The 18731-nt window shown below is 38.3% G+C and overlaps 1 protein-coding gene across 1 annotated transcript in view; it reads right to left on the bottom strand.

Annotated features, from left to right (window-relative positions):
* SNX27 (sorting nexin 27) overlaps positions 1-18731 on the bottom strand; it is an 82897-nt gene that overhangs the window by 43155 nt on the left and 21011 nt on the right. Inside the window, exon 2 of the mRNA XM_065877603.1 lies at positions 15640-15871. Within this exon, the coding sequence (XP_065733675.1) occupies positions 15640-15871 (232 nt within the window). The remainder of the gene's footprint in view (positions 1-15639; positions 15872-18731) is intronic.

Genomic DNA, 18731 nt, shown 5'->3' with positions numbered 1-18731 from the left:
TGGTGGAATTCACTGCTGCATAACAGAATAAAGAAAAAAGAACGAAAAGCAGTGAAGACAGCCTAAGAGACCTCTCGGACAACATTAAATGCAACAACATTTGCATTATAGGGGTCCCAGAAGAAGAAGGGAGAGAGAAAGGACCAGAGAAAATATTTGAAGTGATCATAATCGAAAACTTCCCTAACATGGGAAAGGAAATAGCCAGCCAAGTTCAGGAAGCACAGAGTCCCATACAGGATAAACCCAAGGAGAAACATGCTGACACACAGTAATCAAACTGGCAAAAATTAAAGACAAAGAAAAATTATTGAAAGCAGCAAGGGAAAAATGACAAATAACATACAAGGGAACTCCCATAAGGTTAACAGCTGATTTCTCAGCAGAAACTCTACAAGCCAGAAGGGAGTGGCATGATATACTTAAAGTGATGAAAAGGAAGAACCTACAACCAAGATTACTCTACCCGGCAAGGATCTCATTCAGATTCGCTGGGGAAATCAAAAGCTTTACAGAGAAGCGAGAGCTAAGAGAATTCAGCACCACCAAACCAGCTCTACAACAAATGCTAAAGGAACTTCTCTAAGTGGGAAACATAAGAGAAGAAAAGGACTTACAAAAACAAACCCAAAACAATTAAGACAATGGTCACAGGAATATACATATCGATAATTACCTTAAACGTGAATGGATTAAATGCTCCAACCAAAAGACACAGGCTTGCTGAATGGATACAAAAACAAGACCCATATATATGCTGTCTACAAGAGACCCACTTCAGACGTAGGGACACATACAGACTGAAAGTGACAGGATGGAAAAAGATATTCCATGCAAATGGAAATCAAAAGAAAGCTGGAGTAACAATATTCATATCAGATAAAATACACTTTAAAATAAAGACTGTTTCAAGAGACAAGGAAGGACGCTACATAATGATCAAGGGATCAATCCAAGAAGAAGATATAACAATTATAAATATATATGCACCCAACACAGGAGCACCTCAATACATAAGGCAACTGCTAACAGCTCTAAAAGAGGAAATCGACAGTAACACAATTATAGTGGGGGACTTTAATACCTCATTTACACCAATGGACAGATCATCCAAAATGAAAATAAATAAGGAAACAGAAGCTTTAAATGACACAATAGACCAGATAGATTTAATTGATATTTTTAGGACATTCCATCCAAAAACAGCAGATTATACTTTCTTCTCAAGTGTGCATGGAACATTCTCCAGGAGAGATCACATCTTGGGTCACAAATCAAGCCTCAGTAAGTTTAAGAAAACTAAAATCATATCAAGCATCTTTTCGACCACAATGCTGTGAGATTAGAAATGAATTACAGCGAAAAAAAGTAAAAAACACAAACACATGAAGGCTAAACAATACGTTACTAAATAACCAAGAGATCACTGAAGAAATCAAAGAGAAAATCAAAAAATACCTAGAGACAAATGACAATTAAAACACAATGATCCAAAACCTATGGGATACAGCAAAAGCAGTTCTAAGAGGGAAGTTTATAGCTATACAAGCCTACATCAAGAAACAGGAAAAATCTCAAATAAACAATCTAACCTTACACCTAAAGGAACTAGAGAAAGAAGAAAAAACAAAACCCAAAGTTAGCAGAAGGAAAGAAATCATAAAGAGCAGAGCAAAAATAAATGAAATAGAAACAAATAAAACAATAACAAAGATCAATAAAACTAAAAGCTGATTCTTCAAGAAGATAAACAAAATTGATAAACCATTAGCCAGACTCATCGAGAAAAAGAGGGAGAGGACTCAAATCAATAAAATTAGAAATGAAAAAGGAGAAGTTACAACAGACACCACAGAAATCCAGAACATCCTAAGAGACTACTACAAGCAACTCTATGCCAATAAAACAGACAACCTGGAAGAAATGGACAAATTCTTAGAAAGGTATAAGCTTCCAAGACTAAACCAGGAAGAAATAGAAAATATGAACAGATCAATCACAAGTAATGAAATTGAAACTGTGATTAAAAATCTTCCAACAAACAACAGTCCAGGACCAGACAGCTTTCCAGGTGAATTCTATTAAACAGTTAGAGAAAAGCTAATACCCATCCTTCTCAAACTCTTCCAAAAAATTGCAGAGGAAGGAACACTCCCAAACTCATTCTATGAGACCACCATCACCCTGATACCAAAACCAGACAAAGATACTACAAAAAAAGAAAATTACAGACCAATTATCACTGATGAATATAGATGCAAAAATCCTCAACAAAATACTAGCAAAGAGAATCCAATAACACATTAAAAGGATCATACACCATGATCAAGTGGGATTTATCCCAGGGAGGCAAGGATTCTTCAATATACGCAAATCGATCAATGTGATACAGCATATTAACAAAGTGAAAAGTAAAAACCATATGATCATCTCAATAGATGCAGAAAAAGCTTTTGACAAAATTCAACACCCGTTTATGATAAATACTCTCCAGAAAGTGGGCATAGAGAGAACCTACCTCAACATAATAAAGGCCATATATGACAAACCACAGCAAACATCATTGTCAATGGTGAAAAACTGAAAGCATTTCCTCTAAGATCGGGAAAAAGACAAGGATGTCCACTCTCACCACTATTATTCAATATAGTTTTGGAAGTCCTAGCCACAGCAGTCAGAGAAGAAAAAGAAATAAAAGGAATACAAATTGGAAAAGAAGAAGTAAAACTGTCACTGTTTGCAAATAACATGATACTGTACATAGAGAATCCTAAAGATACCACCAGAAAACTACTAGAGCTAATCAATTAATTTGGTAAAGTTGCAGGATACAAAATTAATGCACAGAAATGTGTTGCATTCCTATACACTAATGATGAAAAATCCAAAAGAGAAATTTAGGAAACACTCCCATTTACCATTGCAACAAAAAGAATAAAATACCTAGGAATAAACCTACCAAGGGAGACAAAAGACCTGTATGCAGAGAACTATAAGACAGTGATGAAAGAAATTAAAGATGATACCAACAGATGAAGAGATATACCATGTTCTTGGACTGGAAGAATCAATACTGAGAAAATGACTATACTACCCAAAGCAATCTACAGATTCAATGCAATCCCTATCAAATTACCAATGGCATTCTTTACGGAACTAGAACAAAAAATCTTAAAATTTGTATGGAGACACAAAAGACCCCGAACAGCCAAAGCAGTCTTGAGGGAAAAAAACGGAGCTGGAGGAATTCAACTCCCTGACTTCAGACTATACTACAAAGCTACAGTAATCAAGACAATATGGTACTGGCACAAAAAAGAGAAACACAGATCAATGGAACAAGATAGAAAGCCCAGAGATAAACCCATGCACCTATGGTCAACTAATCTATGACAAAGGAGGCAAGGATATACAATGGAGAAAAGACAGTCTCTTCAATAAGTGGTGCTGGGAAAACTGGACAGGTACATGTAAAAGAATGAAATTAGAACACTCCCTAACACCATACACGAAAATAAACTCAAACTGTATTAGAGACCTAAACATAAGACCAGACACTATAAAACTCTTTGAGGAAAACATAGGAAGAACACTCTTTGACATAACTCACAGCAAGATCTTTTTTGATCCACCTCCTAGAGTAATGGAAATAAAAACAAAAATAAACAAATGGGACCTAATGAAACTTCAAAGCTTTTGCACAGCAAAGGAAACCACAGGGCTTCCCAGGTGGCACAGTGGTTGAGAATCTGCCTGCCAATGCAGGGGACATGGGTTCCAGCCCTGGTCTGGGAAGATCCCACATGCCACGGAGCAACTAGGCCCGTGAGCCACAGTTACTGAGCCTGCGCATCTGGAGCCTGTGCTCCACGACAAGAGAGGCCTCGACAGTGAGAGGCCTGTGCACTGCCATGAAGAGTGGCCCCCACTTGCTGCAACTAGAGAAAGCCCTCGCACAGAAACGAAGACCCAACACAGCCATAAATAAATAAATTAAATTAAAAAAAAAAAAGGAAACCATTAACAAGACGAAAAGACAACCCTCAGAATGGGAGAAAATATTTGCAAATGAATCAACAGACAAAGGATTAATCTCCAAAATATATAAACAGCTCATGCAGCTCAATATTAAAAAAACAAACAACCCAATCCAAAAACGGGCAGAAGACCTAAATAGACATTTCTCCAGAGAAGACATACAGATGGCCAAGAAGCACATGAAAAGCTCCTCAACATCACTAATTATTAGAGAAATGCAAATCCAAACTACAATGAGGTATCACCTCACACCAGTTAGAATGGGCATCATCAGAAAATATACAAACAATAAATGCTGGAAAGGGTGTGGAGAAAAGGGAACCCTCTTACACTGTTGGTGGGAATGTAAATTGATACACCCACTATGGAGAACAGTATGGAGGTTCCTTAAAAAACTAAAAATAGAATTACCATATGACCCAGCAATCCCACTACTGGGCATATACCCAAAGAAAACCATAATTCAAAAAGACACATGCACTCCAATGTTCATTGCAGCACTGTTTAAAATAGCTAGGTCATGGAAGCAACCTAAATGCCCATTGACAGACGAATGGATAAAGAAGATGTGGTACATATATACAATGGAATATTACTCAGCTCTAAAAAGGAACGATATTGGGTCATTTGTTGAGACGTGGATGGATCTAGAGACTGTCATACAGAGTGAAGTAAGTCAGAAAGAAAAAAACAAATATCAAATATTAGCGCATATATGTGGAACCTAGAAAAATGGTACAGATGAACCAGTCTGCAGGGCAGAAATTGAGACACAGATGTAGAGAACAAACATATGGACACCAAGGGGGGAAAGCAGCGGGGGGTGGGGGGTGGGGATGGTGGTGTGATGAATTGGGCGATTGGGATTCACATGTATACAATGATGTGTATAAAATTGACGACTAATAAAAATCTGCTGTATAAAAAAATAAAAATTCAAAAATTTAAAAAGAAAAAAGGAATATGAAAGAGTATATATAGATATATATATAGATATATGTATGTATAACTGAGTCACTTTGCTGTACAGCAGAAACTGGCACATCATTGTAAATCAACTACACTTCAATAAATTTTTTTTTTTTTTTTTTTTGCGGTACGCGGGCCTCTCACTGTTGTGGCCTCTCCTGTTGCGGAGCACAGGCTCTGGACACGCAGGCTCAGCTGTCATGGCTCACGGGCCCAGCCGCTCTGCGGCATGTGGGATCTTCCCAGACCGGGGCACGAACCCGTGTCCCCTGCATCAGCAGGCGGACTCTCAACCACTGTGCCACCAGGGAAGCCCCAATAAAATTTTTAAAATAAATAAATAAAAACCTCCTAAGGGAAAATGAAACTAGACCCTTTTAAACCCAGCTCTTACCACAGGTTTAGTTTGGGTCAAGTTGTGTCCCTGACATAACTGCACATTTTAAAAAGGTGTCAGAACACAACTTACAAACTCCGAAAAAGAATAAAATAAAATAAGGGTGAAATAAAGACTTTTTCAGATCAACAAAAAAGCTGAGAGAATTCACTGCCAGCAGATCTACACTACAAGAATATTAATGGAAACTCTTCAGGCAGAATCAATATGATACCAGATGGAAACTGCAGTTACACAAAGGAATGAAGGACACCAGGAATGGTAAATATGTGCTTGAATATAAAGAAACTCTTCTCATTTTCAATCGCTTTAATTTTTTTTTTAATATTTATTTACTTAGGCTGTGCCAGGTCTTAGCTGTGGCACACGGGATCTTCGTTGTGGCGTGTTTAGTTGCCACATGCGGGATCTTTAGCTGCAGTATGCGGGCTTCTTAGTTACAGCATGCAGACTCTTAGTTGCCGCATGTGGACTCTTAGTTGCAGCACGTGGACTCTTAGTTGCAGCGTGCGGACTCTTAGTTGCGGCATGCAGACTCCTTGTTGTGGCATGCATGTGGGATCTAGTTCCCAGACCAGGGAGTCTCCCTGCACTGGGAGTGCAGATTCTTACCCAGTGGACCACCAGGGAAGTCCCCTCTTTAATTATTTAAAGCAAAGACAACAACAAAATATCATGGACTTTATAGTACATATAGAAGTAAAATGTATAACAACAGCACAAAGGATAGAAGGTGGAAATGAAATGTATTGCTATAAAATTCTTATACTAAATGAGAAGTAATATTGTATTATTTGAAGATAATACTTAAAAAGATGTATCCTGTAAATGTAGAACAACCACTAACAAAATAAAACAACAATTATATGGAGATAATATGGGATCATTAAAAATACTCTATTAATCGAAATGAAGGCAAGAAAGGAGGAAAAAAGGAATAAAGAACACATGAGATATAGATAATAAAGAATATGGTAGATTTAAACATAACTACATCAATAATTATACTGGGACTTCCCTGGTGGCACAGTGGTTAAGAATCCGCCTACCAACGCAGGGGACACGGGTTCGAGCCCTGGTCCGGGAAGATCCCACATGCCACGGAGCAACTAAGCCCGTGCACCACAACTACTGAGCCTGCGCTCTAGAGCCCGCGAGCCACAGCTACTGAACCCATGTGCCACAACTACTGAGCCTGCACTCTAGAGTCTGCGAGCCACAACTACTGAAGCCCACGCACCTAGAGCCTGTGCTCCGCAACAAGAGAAGCCACCACAATGAGAAGCCCGCACACCACAACGAAGAGTAGCCCCTGCTCACCACAACTAGAGAAAGCCCGCGCACAGCAAAGAAGACCCCATGCAGCCAAAAATAAATTAATTAATTTAAAAATAAATAAATAATTATACTAAGTATGCAGACTATACACTCCAAGTAAAAGACCAAGATTGCCAGATTGCACAAAAAAAGCAAGACACAACTATATGGTGTCTACAAGAAACCCATTTTAAGTATAATTATACAGATAGGTTAAAAGTAAAAGAATGGAAAAGATATCCAATGAAAACATTAACCAAAAGAAAGCTGAAGCGGCTATTAGTGGCTATATGTTAATATTAGAGAGAGACTTCAGAACAAAGAACAATGCAAGAGATATTTAAGGTGTCAATTCATCAAGAAGACATAATGACTTCATTATACATAAAGAAAAAATGGATAGAACTGAAGATTCTGCTTCAGGTAAACTCTCTATAGACCAACCCTCCCAGTTAACAACTACAAGCTCTGGAAAAATACAAAAACCAATAACCTGAGGATTCTGAATGGTACACTAAAATTGTAAAGGGGAGTCAAAACATGAAGCAATTGACAGAGTTGGGGAGTTTCCTGCTTTTAGGGGATTTTGCCCTGATAGTGGGCATCAGTCACAAATTAGCATAACTTAAGTAACTAAAACTCCAAGAAAAACTGTGACATCTTTCTGGCCAGAGGAAAGAGAGAAAGGTTCTGGGCAATCATGGATGCCACCAAAATGAGTAGAGAATCCCAAAAGAGACAGAACCAGAAAAGGGGATGCCTTAATTCCGTGAACGAACATCACATACATCTCAGGCTGATCCCTCCCTAAATGATATATACACAAGACAGACTCAAAAGTAGCACAGCAAAAGCTGAAAGAATTGAAATGAGACTTGAAGTGCAACTCACAGAAGCTGACACAGCTTACAGTTAACTGCCAAGTAAAACAAATACATCAATATTCCTCGGAGGAATATCACAGAATCCAGAGTCTACACAATGTAACATTCACGATACCCAGGATACAATCTAAAATTACTCACTGTACAAAGAACCAAGAAGATATGACCCATTCCCAATGAAAAAGACACTAAAAAGAGAACAACATCAAAATGACATAAATATTAAAATGTTCAGACATACACTCAATGGAACAGAACAGTATACAGAAATAAAACCACACATATATGTTCAACTGATCTTCAACAATAATGTCAAGGTACTTCAGTGTGGAAAGAATATTCTTTTCAACACAAGTTGCTAAAACTGGATACCCATGTGGGGGAAAAAAATAACCTTGACCCTTATATCATACAATATACAACAATCAACTCAAAATGGATCACAGACCTAAACATAAGAATAAAACTATGATGCGGCCACTTTGGAAAACAGTTTGGCATTTCCTCAAAAGTTTAAACGTAAGAGTTACCATATGACCCAGCAATTCTACTCCTAAGTATTTCTTTCCAAGAGAAATGAAAACAGGTATCCACACAAAAACTCGTACACACATGCTCATACCAGCAATATACACAAGAGGCAAAAAATATAAAGAACCCCAAATGTCCATCAATTGAAGAACAGATAAATTAAATGTGCTATATTCATACAATGGAGTGTCATTTGGCTGATACATGCTACAACATGGATAAACCTTGAAAATACATATGGCTTCACTTATATGAAACATCCAGAATAGGCAAATCTATAGAGATGGAAAGTAGATTATTGGTTGCCTAGGACTAGAGGGGATAGGAGGTTTGGAGAATGATGGCTAAAGGGTATAGAGTTTCTTTTTTTTTTTTTTGCGGTACGCAGGCCTCTCACTGTTGTGGCCTCTCCCGTTGCAGAGCATAGGCTCCGGACGCGCAGGCTCAGTGGCCACGGCTCACGGGCCCAGCCGCTCCGCGGCACGTGGGATCTTCCCGGACCGGGGCACGAACCCGTGTCCCCTGCATCGGCAGGCGGACTCTCAACCACTGTGCCACCAGGGAAGCCCTCTTATTTTTTTTTTAAATAAATTTATTTATTTATTTATGGCTATGTTGGGTCTTCGTTTCTGTGAGAGGGCTTTCTCCAGTTGCGGTGAGCGGGGGCCACTCTTCATGGCGGTGCGCGGGACTCTCACTGTCGCGGCCTCTCGTTGCAGAGCACAGGCTCCAGACGCACAGGCTCAGGAGCTGTGGCTCATGGACCTAGCTGCTCCACGGCATGTGGGATTCTCCAAAACTAGGGCTCAAACCTGTGTCCCCTGCATTGGCAGGCAGATTCTCAATCACTATGCCACCAGGGAAGCACCTAGTTTCTTTCTGAGATGATGAAAATGTTCTAAAATTGTGATGATAGTTGCACAATTCTGTGAGCATATTAAGAACCACTGAATTGTACACTTTAAATGGGTGAATTTATGGTATGTGAATCATACCTCGAAATAAAGTTATTACAAAATCAGAAAGCTAAAACTATAAAACTTTTAGAAGAAAACATAAAAATTTGTGTTCTTGAGGTAGGCAGATTTCTTAGAACACAAAACGTATTATTCATAAAAGAAAGAAATTGACAAACTACACTTCATCAGAGTTTAAAACTTGTTTTTTTGAAAGACACTGTTAAAAATAAAATAAAAAGGCAAGCCTCAGACTGGGAGAAATATTTTACAAAGCATTTATCTGATAAAAGACTTATATACAGTATACATAAATAACACTTAAAACAAAATAAGACAAACAGCCCTTTTTTTTTTTCGGTACGTGGGCCTCTCACTGTTGTGGCCTCTCCCGTGGCGGAGCACAGGATCCAGACACGCAGGCTCAGCGGCCATGGCTCACAGGCCCAGCCGCTCCGCGGCATGTGGGATCTTCCCGGACCGGGGCACGAACCCGTGTCCCCTGCATCGGCAGGCGGACTCTCAACCACTGCACCACCAGGGAAGCCCCAGCCCAATTTTTTAAATGGGCAAGAGCAGAACAGATACTTTAACAATGAAGATATAAGAAAAGCCATTAAGCACATGAAAATACACTCATCATGAGTCATTAGGCAAATGCAAAATTAAAATCAGAATGAAATACCACTATACTCACTAGAATGGCTAGAATTTAAAAAACTGAAAATACCAAGTGTTCAAGAGGTTATGGAGCAACTGGAACTCTCCACTACAGATGAGAATACAAAAAAAGTACAGCCTCTTTGGAAAACAGTTTGACAATTCCTCATTTGACCCTGCAATTCCACTTCTAGCTGTGTATGTACTCAAGAGAAATGAAAACATAAATCTACATAAAGACCTGTACATTAATGTTATTTCATGGTAGCTTCAGTAATAATAGCCCCAAACTGGAAACAACACAAATGGGCAACAACAAGCGAACAGATAAATAAACTGTAGTAAATCATCCAATGGAATACTATCAGTAATTAAAAAGGAATAAACTATTGATATATGCAACAACATGTATCAATCTTTTTTTTTTTTTTTTTTTCTCTTTTCGGTACGCGGGCCTCTCACTGTTGTGGCCTCTCCCATTGCGGAGCACAGGCTCCGGACATGCAGGCTCAGCAGCCATGGCGCACGGGCCCAGCCACTCTGCGGCATGTGGGATCTTCCCGGACCGGGGCACGAACCCGTGTCCCCTGCATCGGCAGGCGGACTCTCAACCACTGCGCCACCAGGGAAGCCCTCATGTATCAATCTTAAAGGACTACACTAAGTGAACAAAGCTAGACATGAAAGACTATATATTGTATGCTTCCATTTATTTGACATTCTAAAAAAGGCAAAATACAGTAACAGAAAGGTGATCAGTGGTTGACAGAGGCAGTGGAAGGGAAAGAGGACTGATTACAAAGGGGCATGAGGGAACTTCCTGGGACAATGAAAATGTTCTATATCTTGATTGTGGTGATTATAAAACTATGTGCTTTAATTAAAACTCATGAAACTAGACATTCAACATGGGTGAATGTTAATGTTAGTAAATTATGCTCAATAAAGTTGATTTTGTAAAAAAGGACAATTAGTAGTTTCATTCCTTTTCTAAGTCTACAGTGGTTCTCGAGGTCTTAGGTAATTCCCCAAAGGTCTCAATATCCAATCTGCTCCATTTTTAGGGCCCAATCTTGATTTCTACTTCTTACTTGTCTTATGATTAAAAGTATAGCACCTCTACAAAGGATCATAAGAGACTACTACGAGAAACTATACATCCATAAAATGGACAACCTAGAAGAAATGGACATATTCTTAGAATGGTACAATCTCCCAAGACTGAAGCAGGAAGAAATAGAAAATATAAAGAGACCAATTACCAGTACTGAAATTGAATCAGTAATTTAAAAACTCCCAACAAACAAAAGCCCAAGACCAGATGGCTTCACAGGTGAATTCTACTAACATCTAGAGAAGAGTTAACACCTATCCTTCTGAAACTATTCTAAAAAATTGCAGAGGAACGAACACTTACTAACTCATTCTATGAGGCCACCATCACCCTGATACCAAAACCAAACAAAGATATCACAAAAAAGGAAAATTACAGGTCAGTATCACTGATGAACATAGATACAAAAATCCTCAACAAAATACTAGCAAACTGGGACTTTCCTGGTGGCAAAGTGATTAAGGAACTGCCTGCCAACGCAGAGGACACGGGTTCGAGCCCTGGTGCGGGAAGATCCACATGCCTCAAAGCAACTAAACCTGTACACCACACCTACTGAGCCTGTGCTCTAGAGCCTGCGAGCCACAACTACTGAGCCTGCATGCCAAATTACTGAAGCCCACACGCCTACAGCCCATGCTCCGCAACAAGAGAAGCCACTGCAATGAGAAGCCCACACACCGCAATGAAGAGTAGCCCCCGCTCGCCACAACTAGAGAAAAGCCCTTGCGCAGCAACAAAGACCCAATGCAGCCAAAAATAAATAATAAATTAATTTAAAAAAAATACTAGCAAACCGACTCCAACAATACATTAAAAGGGTCATACACCATGACCAAGTGGGATTTATTCCAGGGATGCAAGTATTCTTCAACATCTGCAAATCAATGTGATACACCACACTAACAAACTGAAGAATAAAACCAGATGATCATCTCAATAGATGCAGAAAAAGCTTTTGATAAAATTCAACATCCATTTATGATAAAATCTCTTCAGAAAGTGGACACAGAGGAAACATACTTCAACATAATAAAGGCCATATAGGGACTTCCCTGGTGGCGCAGTGGTTAAGAATCTGCCTGCCAATGCAGAAGACACGGGTTCTATCCCTGGTCCAGGAAGATCCCACATGCCGTGGAGCAACTAAGCCCATGCACCACAACTACTGAGCCTGCACTCTACAGCCCTCGAGCCACGACTACTGAGCCCACGTGCCACAACTACTGAAGCCCGTGGTCCCGTGCTCGGCAACAAGAAAGAAGAGAAGCCACCATGATGAGAAGCGCACACACCGCAATGAACAGTAGCCCCCACTCACCGCAACTAGAGAAAAGCCTGTGCGCAGCAACAAAGCCCCAATGTAGCCCAAAACAAATAAATTTTAAAATAAAATAAATAAAGGTCATGTATGACAAACCCACAGCTAACATCATACTCAATGATGAAAAGCTGAAAGCATTTCCTCTAAGATCAGGAACAAAACAAGGATGCCCACTCTCACCACTTTTATTCAACACAGTTTTGGAAGCCCTAGCCACAGCAATCAGAGACAAAAAGAAATAAAAGGAATCCAAATTGGAAAAGAAGAAACAGAACTGTCACTGTTTGCAAATGACATGATGCTACACATAGAAAATCCTAAAGATGCTACCAGAAAACTACTAGAGCTCATCAATGAATTCAGTAAAGTTGCTGGATACAAAATTAATATACAGAAATCTGTTGCATTTCTATACACTAAAAATGAAATATCAGAAAGAGAAATTAAGGAAACAATCCCATTTACCATCATATCAAAAAGAATAAAATACTTAGGAATAAACCTAGCTAAGGAGGCAAAAGATTTGTATTACAAAAACTATAAGACACTGATAACAGAAACTGAAGATGACACAAACAGATGGAAAAATATACCATGTTCTTGGATTGAAATAATCAATATTGTTAAAATTACCATGACTACCCAAGGCAATATACAGATTCAACACAATCCCTATCAAATTACCAGTGGCATTTTTCACAAAACTAGAACAAAAAAATTTTTTATTTGTATGGAAACACAAAACACTTTAAATAGCCAAAACAATCTTGAGAAAGAAGAATGGAGCTAGAGGAATCATGCTCCCTGGCTTCAGACTGTACTACAAAGCTACAGTAATCAAAACAGTGTAGTATTGGCACAAAAACAGACATGTAGATCAATGGAACAGGATAGAAAGCACAGGAAAAAACCCACACACTTATGATCAATTAATCTATGACAAATGAGGCAAAAATATACAATGGAGAAAAGGCAGTCTCTTCAATAAGTGGTGCTGGGGAAACTGGACAGCTACGTGTAAAAGAATGAATTAGAACATTCTCTAACACCAGATACAAAAATAAACTCAAAATGGATTAAAGACCTAGATGTAAGACCAGATACTATAAAACTCCTAGAGGAAAACATAGGCAGAACACTCTTTGACAAAACAAAATCATAGCAATATTTTTTTGGATGCATCTTCTAGAGTAATGGAAGTAAAAACAAAAATAAACAAATGGGACCTAACTAAACTTAAAAGCTTTTGCACAGCAAAGGAAATCATAAACAAAATGAAAAGACAACCTACGAACTGGGAGAAAATATTTGCAAATGATGCTACCGATGAGGGATTAACTTCCAAAATATACAAACAGTTCATACAGCTTAATATCAAAAAAACCCCAAACAACCCAATCAAAAAATGGGCAGAAGACTTAAATAGACATTTCTCCAAAGAAGACATAGAGACACATGAAAAGATGCTCAACATTGCTAATTATGAGAGAAATGCAAATCAAAACTATAATGAGGTATGACCTCACACCAGTCAAAATGGCCACCATTTTAAAAAATCTACAAATAATAAACGCTGGAGAGGGTGTGGAGAAAAAGGAACCTTCCTACACTGTTGGTGGGAATGTAAACTGGTGCCACCGCTATGAAAAACAGTATGGAGGTTCCTTAAAAAATTAAAAATAGAGTTATCATATGACACAGCAATCCACTCGTGGGCATATATCAGGAGAAAAACTCTAATTTGAAAGGATACATGCACACCAATGTTCATAGAAGCACTATGTACAACAGCCAAGACATGGAAGCAACCTAAGTGTCCAATGACAGATGAATGGATAAAGAAGACATGCTACATATACAGAATGGAATATTACTCAGCCATAAAAAAGAATGAAATAATGCCATTTGCAGCAACATGGATGGACCTATAGATTATCATACTAAGTGAAGTAAGTCAGACAGAAAAAGACAAATATTATATGATACCACTTATATGCAGAATCTAAAAAAAATGATACAAATGAATTTACGAAACAGACTCACAGACACAGAACACAAACTTATGGTTAACAAAGGGGATAGTGGGGCACGAGGTTGGGGTGGGGGAGATAAATCAGGAGTTTGGGATTAACATATATACACTACTATATATAAAATAGATAAATAACAAGGACCTACTTGGGAAACACAGGGAACTATCCTGTAATAACCTATAATGGAAAAGGATCTGAAAAAGAATAGATATACATGTGTATGTATAACTGAATCACTTTGCTGTACACCTGAAACTAACACAACATTGTAAATTAACTATACTTCAATTTTAAAAATGGTTAAAAAAAAGTATAGCACCTCTGAAACACAAAACTCTAAATTTTGTGTGCATGGTTCGGAGAATACATAGACCAGACTGACATAAAACCTACATGCTATCATCTCCAGCTAAATTACAGATGCAGTCAAACATTATTTGATCCTTCTGGAACTTTTCAGGCTTCCTTGCTTGCTTTTCTCATCTCCCCATTAAAAAGAATTTACCATAAATATCTAGTAGCTCATTCCTATACAGGGGACAAATCTCAGTTTCAGAGACTGTAACATTAAACAGCAGATCAGCTTTAAACACATGTAGTCTGTTTGCCAATACCTACATTTTCCACAAAGCTTAATGAATTTCTCATTATACCATCACTCCCAAAATAATCAAAGGCAAATAAAGAATACTGCAACCAAGGGAAAAATTAAGCAGATTGGGCTATCAGTTGTAATTAGGTTTTAAAGAACAAACAAAGGCATTTGGGAAAGGGGCTGGCACACATCATCCAGAATTCAAGATGGGCTTTCCTGCATATCTACAACAGCAAGAAACTGGAAATGTATAAAATAGCCCATGTGAATTGCATGCAGAATATAATGAGGACCTTGGAGAAAACCAGAATTAATCATTCACACAGATATCTCCAAAGAAAATGAAAAAGAACAAGATGTGAAGTGGGGTATAGGGCACTTGTAGGTTCTGACATGGACAAACTCTGTACTACCCAAATGTTTTGGAAGACACACCACACTTTAAAATTAATCTTGCTCTATAACTCTACAGAGTCAACAGTGAGAGACTGCTATTAGCAAAGAGATATGACAACCAATAAAAGAACAAACAAAATAAACTCACACATGATTGCAAAAGGCCCAAATCCAAACTTAAAACTGTCTAGAATAAAATGGAGTTATACTTAAGCAGAAATATGCCTCTTCTTCCATTACTGTAGTTCACTCCCTGCAATACATCAGGGCCAGTGTCTTTTATTTATGTGTAAACCCATATTCCTGGTAGGCAAACTGACCTAGGTGGCAGTCATTTATCCTAGTGCTCTAATATATATCATAAATGATAAGATTGGGAGAAACAAAAGCTAGGTGTTTGAGGATGGAGTTGGGCTGACACTCACCACAAACTTCTCACCATTCTGCTCCACATGTTTGTATGTGGGGACCGATATGGGCACTGCTTGCTTTTCTGTGTAATCATAAAATGACTGTCCCAACGAGTCGTCACTGGGATCTAGGTTATCTGCCTCATGAGGAGGTACCGATAACACTGTCAAGATCAATTCCTTCTCGCCTGCTCGGATCAGGTCCACCACCTGCTTGTGTGTCGCCCCCTCAACATTCACGCCGTTCCTAAGGGGAAAAAGGGAAAAAGACAATCCCATAAACCAGAAGGGTCCAAACACCTTATAGCTCCACCCTCCTGCCCCCACTCCAGTGTCATGAAGTATGAACCACAAAATAAAAAGATCAGTTTGGTTCCAGAAAAGCTGTTTATGTTTTTACAAATCATAATGTGAAAAAGTGTGTGTGAACTTATGGCAGGGGGAAAAAATGGCAACAGGTGAAAGGACCTACCCTTCCTCTATGCTAAAACCTCGCACACAGCCTCAGGAAAACACAAGGGAAGGAGGGTGAAGCTGATGAGGGAACAAAGCTTTTAAAGCCAATTTCCTCATCCTAACTAAGCACGTATACAATACAATAAAGTAGCTTTTAACAATCCTGCCATTTGAACTGTTCTTTGTCCTTTTTAAATTTCTTAGAATTCGGAATTCTGTCAAAAGAAATTTTTCACAAAATATGCTCCCTTAATTTGTAAAGACCCAAAAAGTATGACTTAATATAGTTCTTTTACATTTGTATCTGATTTCTCCCCATATCTTAAAATCGGTCAACTTAATTTTCCTTTCTACCAAGTTTCATCACCTTGGGAATTAAATGATATATATCTTCATACACACTAGTTTCCTCTATCACTCAGTTTTTAAAAAGGCAAGGAGATAAACTCTCTAAAATTTTATTATCTGACCCAACTTCCTTTGTTCTCCCAATCACTTCAATTAGTATCTACTTTTTTTTCTGTTCTGTGCTATCTCACTTAAAGCCCTGTGTAATCAGTTCAAACTAAAAAATGTACCGCTAAGTTTACACAGTAAATCAACCTACGCATTCTCCTTCCTGTTCCACTGTGTATAAAAAGGCTGAAACTAGGAAAAGTACAAGGTTTGGAAGAACAATAATTTTGTCAAGAAAGATGCTGAGTCTCACAAAACTCACTCAGCAAACTGAACTACCTTCCCAGAATGCTGACCCCGCCCGTTATCTCAGCAAAAACCACTAGGCAGCTAGTTGACCTGGAGGTTCCCCCCATGGCTATCCCAAGAGGGTTAGGAAATACACACCTGGCCTTTAGTCAATTTCATAAAAGCTTATCTACCCTTTAAACTCTTTTTCACTCTTGTTCCAAACCATTAGGGTTTTTCCTTCCTGCAAATGATGCTAGGTTTAGTAACAAGCCTTCCACAAACTTTTCAATCACTGGAATTGTCTGTCAGAGTATGGTATCTGAAACATACATTTATATAAACAGAACAGGCAGGAGATCATCCAGCTAAGCCTCCTTCCTTATTCTAGGTTTAACAATCTAGCCAGTAAATTCAGTGCTCTTGACATTTCACAACCTAAAATCTAACTTAAATACACACACACACACACACACACTACAGCAATTTTACAACTGGCTAGCTATAGAAGAAAATAAAGAGCTCCCTCCACTGATGGAAATTTGAGCTTTTAAAATTCAGATCAGGTCAGACCAGTGGCCAGAAAAAGTGGTCAGTTCTTTGATCATAGAGCAGGATGGTAAAACAGAAGAAAATGGGCTTTGGAGCTAGATCTACATGGGTTCAAATCCTGGCCCTGCCAGAACTGGTCTTAAGTCATTTAACCTTTCTTAGCATTGCTTTCCACATCTATAAAAGAGAGACAATAATAAGTCCCTAACAGAGTCGTTGTGAAGATTAATGTAATAAAACATGTAACTTGCCAAGATCAATGCCTGAACACTCATATCAGAAAGTATATTAAGGAAAGAAGTACTATGTACCTATGGGTTATGAAGAGATTTTGGTTAAAGAATGAATGTAAACCTAAAGTTGGGGATTGGTAAAACATTTCATCTGAATCTTTGACCTAATTACTAGTTCTGGGAAAATATTTTGATGGTAGAAGAAATAAAATGGAAAAGGCAAAAGTTAAAAATCAACAGAGAGAATCTGACCTATCCCTAGGAATCTTAGCTTAACTCATGAATATCCTTGTTAATTTTTTTTTTTTAACAAAGTGAGGAAAACTAATACTGTAGAGACTGAAGTAAATATCTTGGATACTAAAACATGATTTTTATGTTAGTATAATCAATTTTATGAGATCAGCATTTGTGAAAAAAGTTTAAGAACTGATGCTCAAATCTTATTTTTCAGCTCCCTAATTTTTCCTAATTTTAAAGGATTTTTAATCTGGACTACTCTGTCGATAGGCTTGGGGGCGGGCGGTGGTCAGTGAACCCCTACAGAATTTGTATGTAAAATTATATTTGTCTACATATATGCACTGTTTTCTGGGAAGAGGGCCCACAGCTTTCATCAGCTTCAAAAAAGGAGTATGTAATCTCCAGAAAGGTTAAAAACTACTGTTTTCAATGCATTACCTCCACCCATTCAGTTTTCAAGTTAGAATACACTGTTCCTTGGGTCACTCACAGAAATAAGCCCTGAAAATTGGCAAACTTAAGTGAGGCTTACTCCAAAAGCAGGCAGGGAGCAAGGAAGCTTGCTTAGGTTTCATTTCTTTAATAGTAAGACCAAGCTACAAATTGGCTATCATCCCAAGAACCCTCTTAAAAAAACCCAAAACAACAACAAAAACAAAAAAACAGGAAAGAACTACCAGTGTCATATTCTAAACACACTTGCTAATACTTATCTGGTTCAACTATAGAAGGAATTCTATACATTCCATAATTTAATACAAGCTGGAAATTCCTTAATTCTTCAGAGAATGAAATAGGTCAGTAAAAACCCCAGGATGCCTGATTTCAAAAAGGGCCCTCCCTCCTCAAGAATTAAGAGCCCTTCATAGTCATAAAAATGTTTATATGATATTCCCCTTTTCCCCTTTTCCAAGAATGCTATTATACCAGACTCATATT

Source organism: Phocoena phocoena, chromosome 1 (assembly GCF_963924675.1).
Source record: "Phocoena phocoena chromosome 1, mPhoPho1.1, whole genome shotgun sequence".
Classification (NCBI taxonomy): Eukaryota; Metazoa; Chordata; class Mammalia; order Artiodactyla; family Phocoenidae; genus Phocoena; species Phocoena phocoena.
Note: the sequence above shows the minus strand (reverse complement) of the source record. Positions and strands in the feature narration are given on the sequence as shown.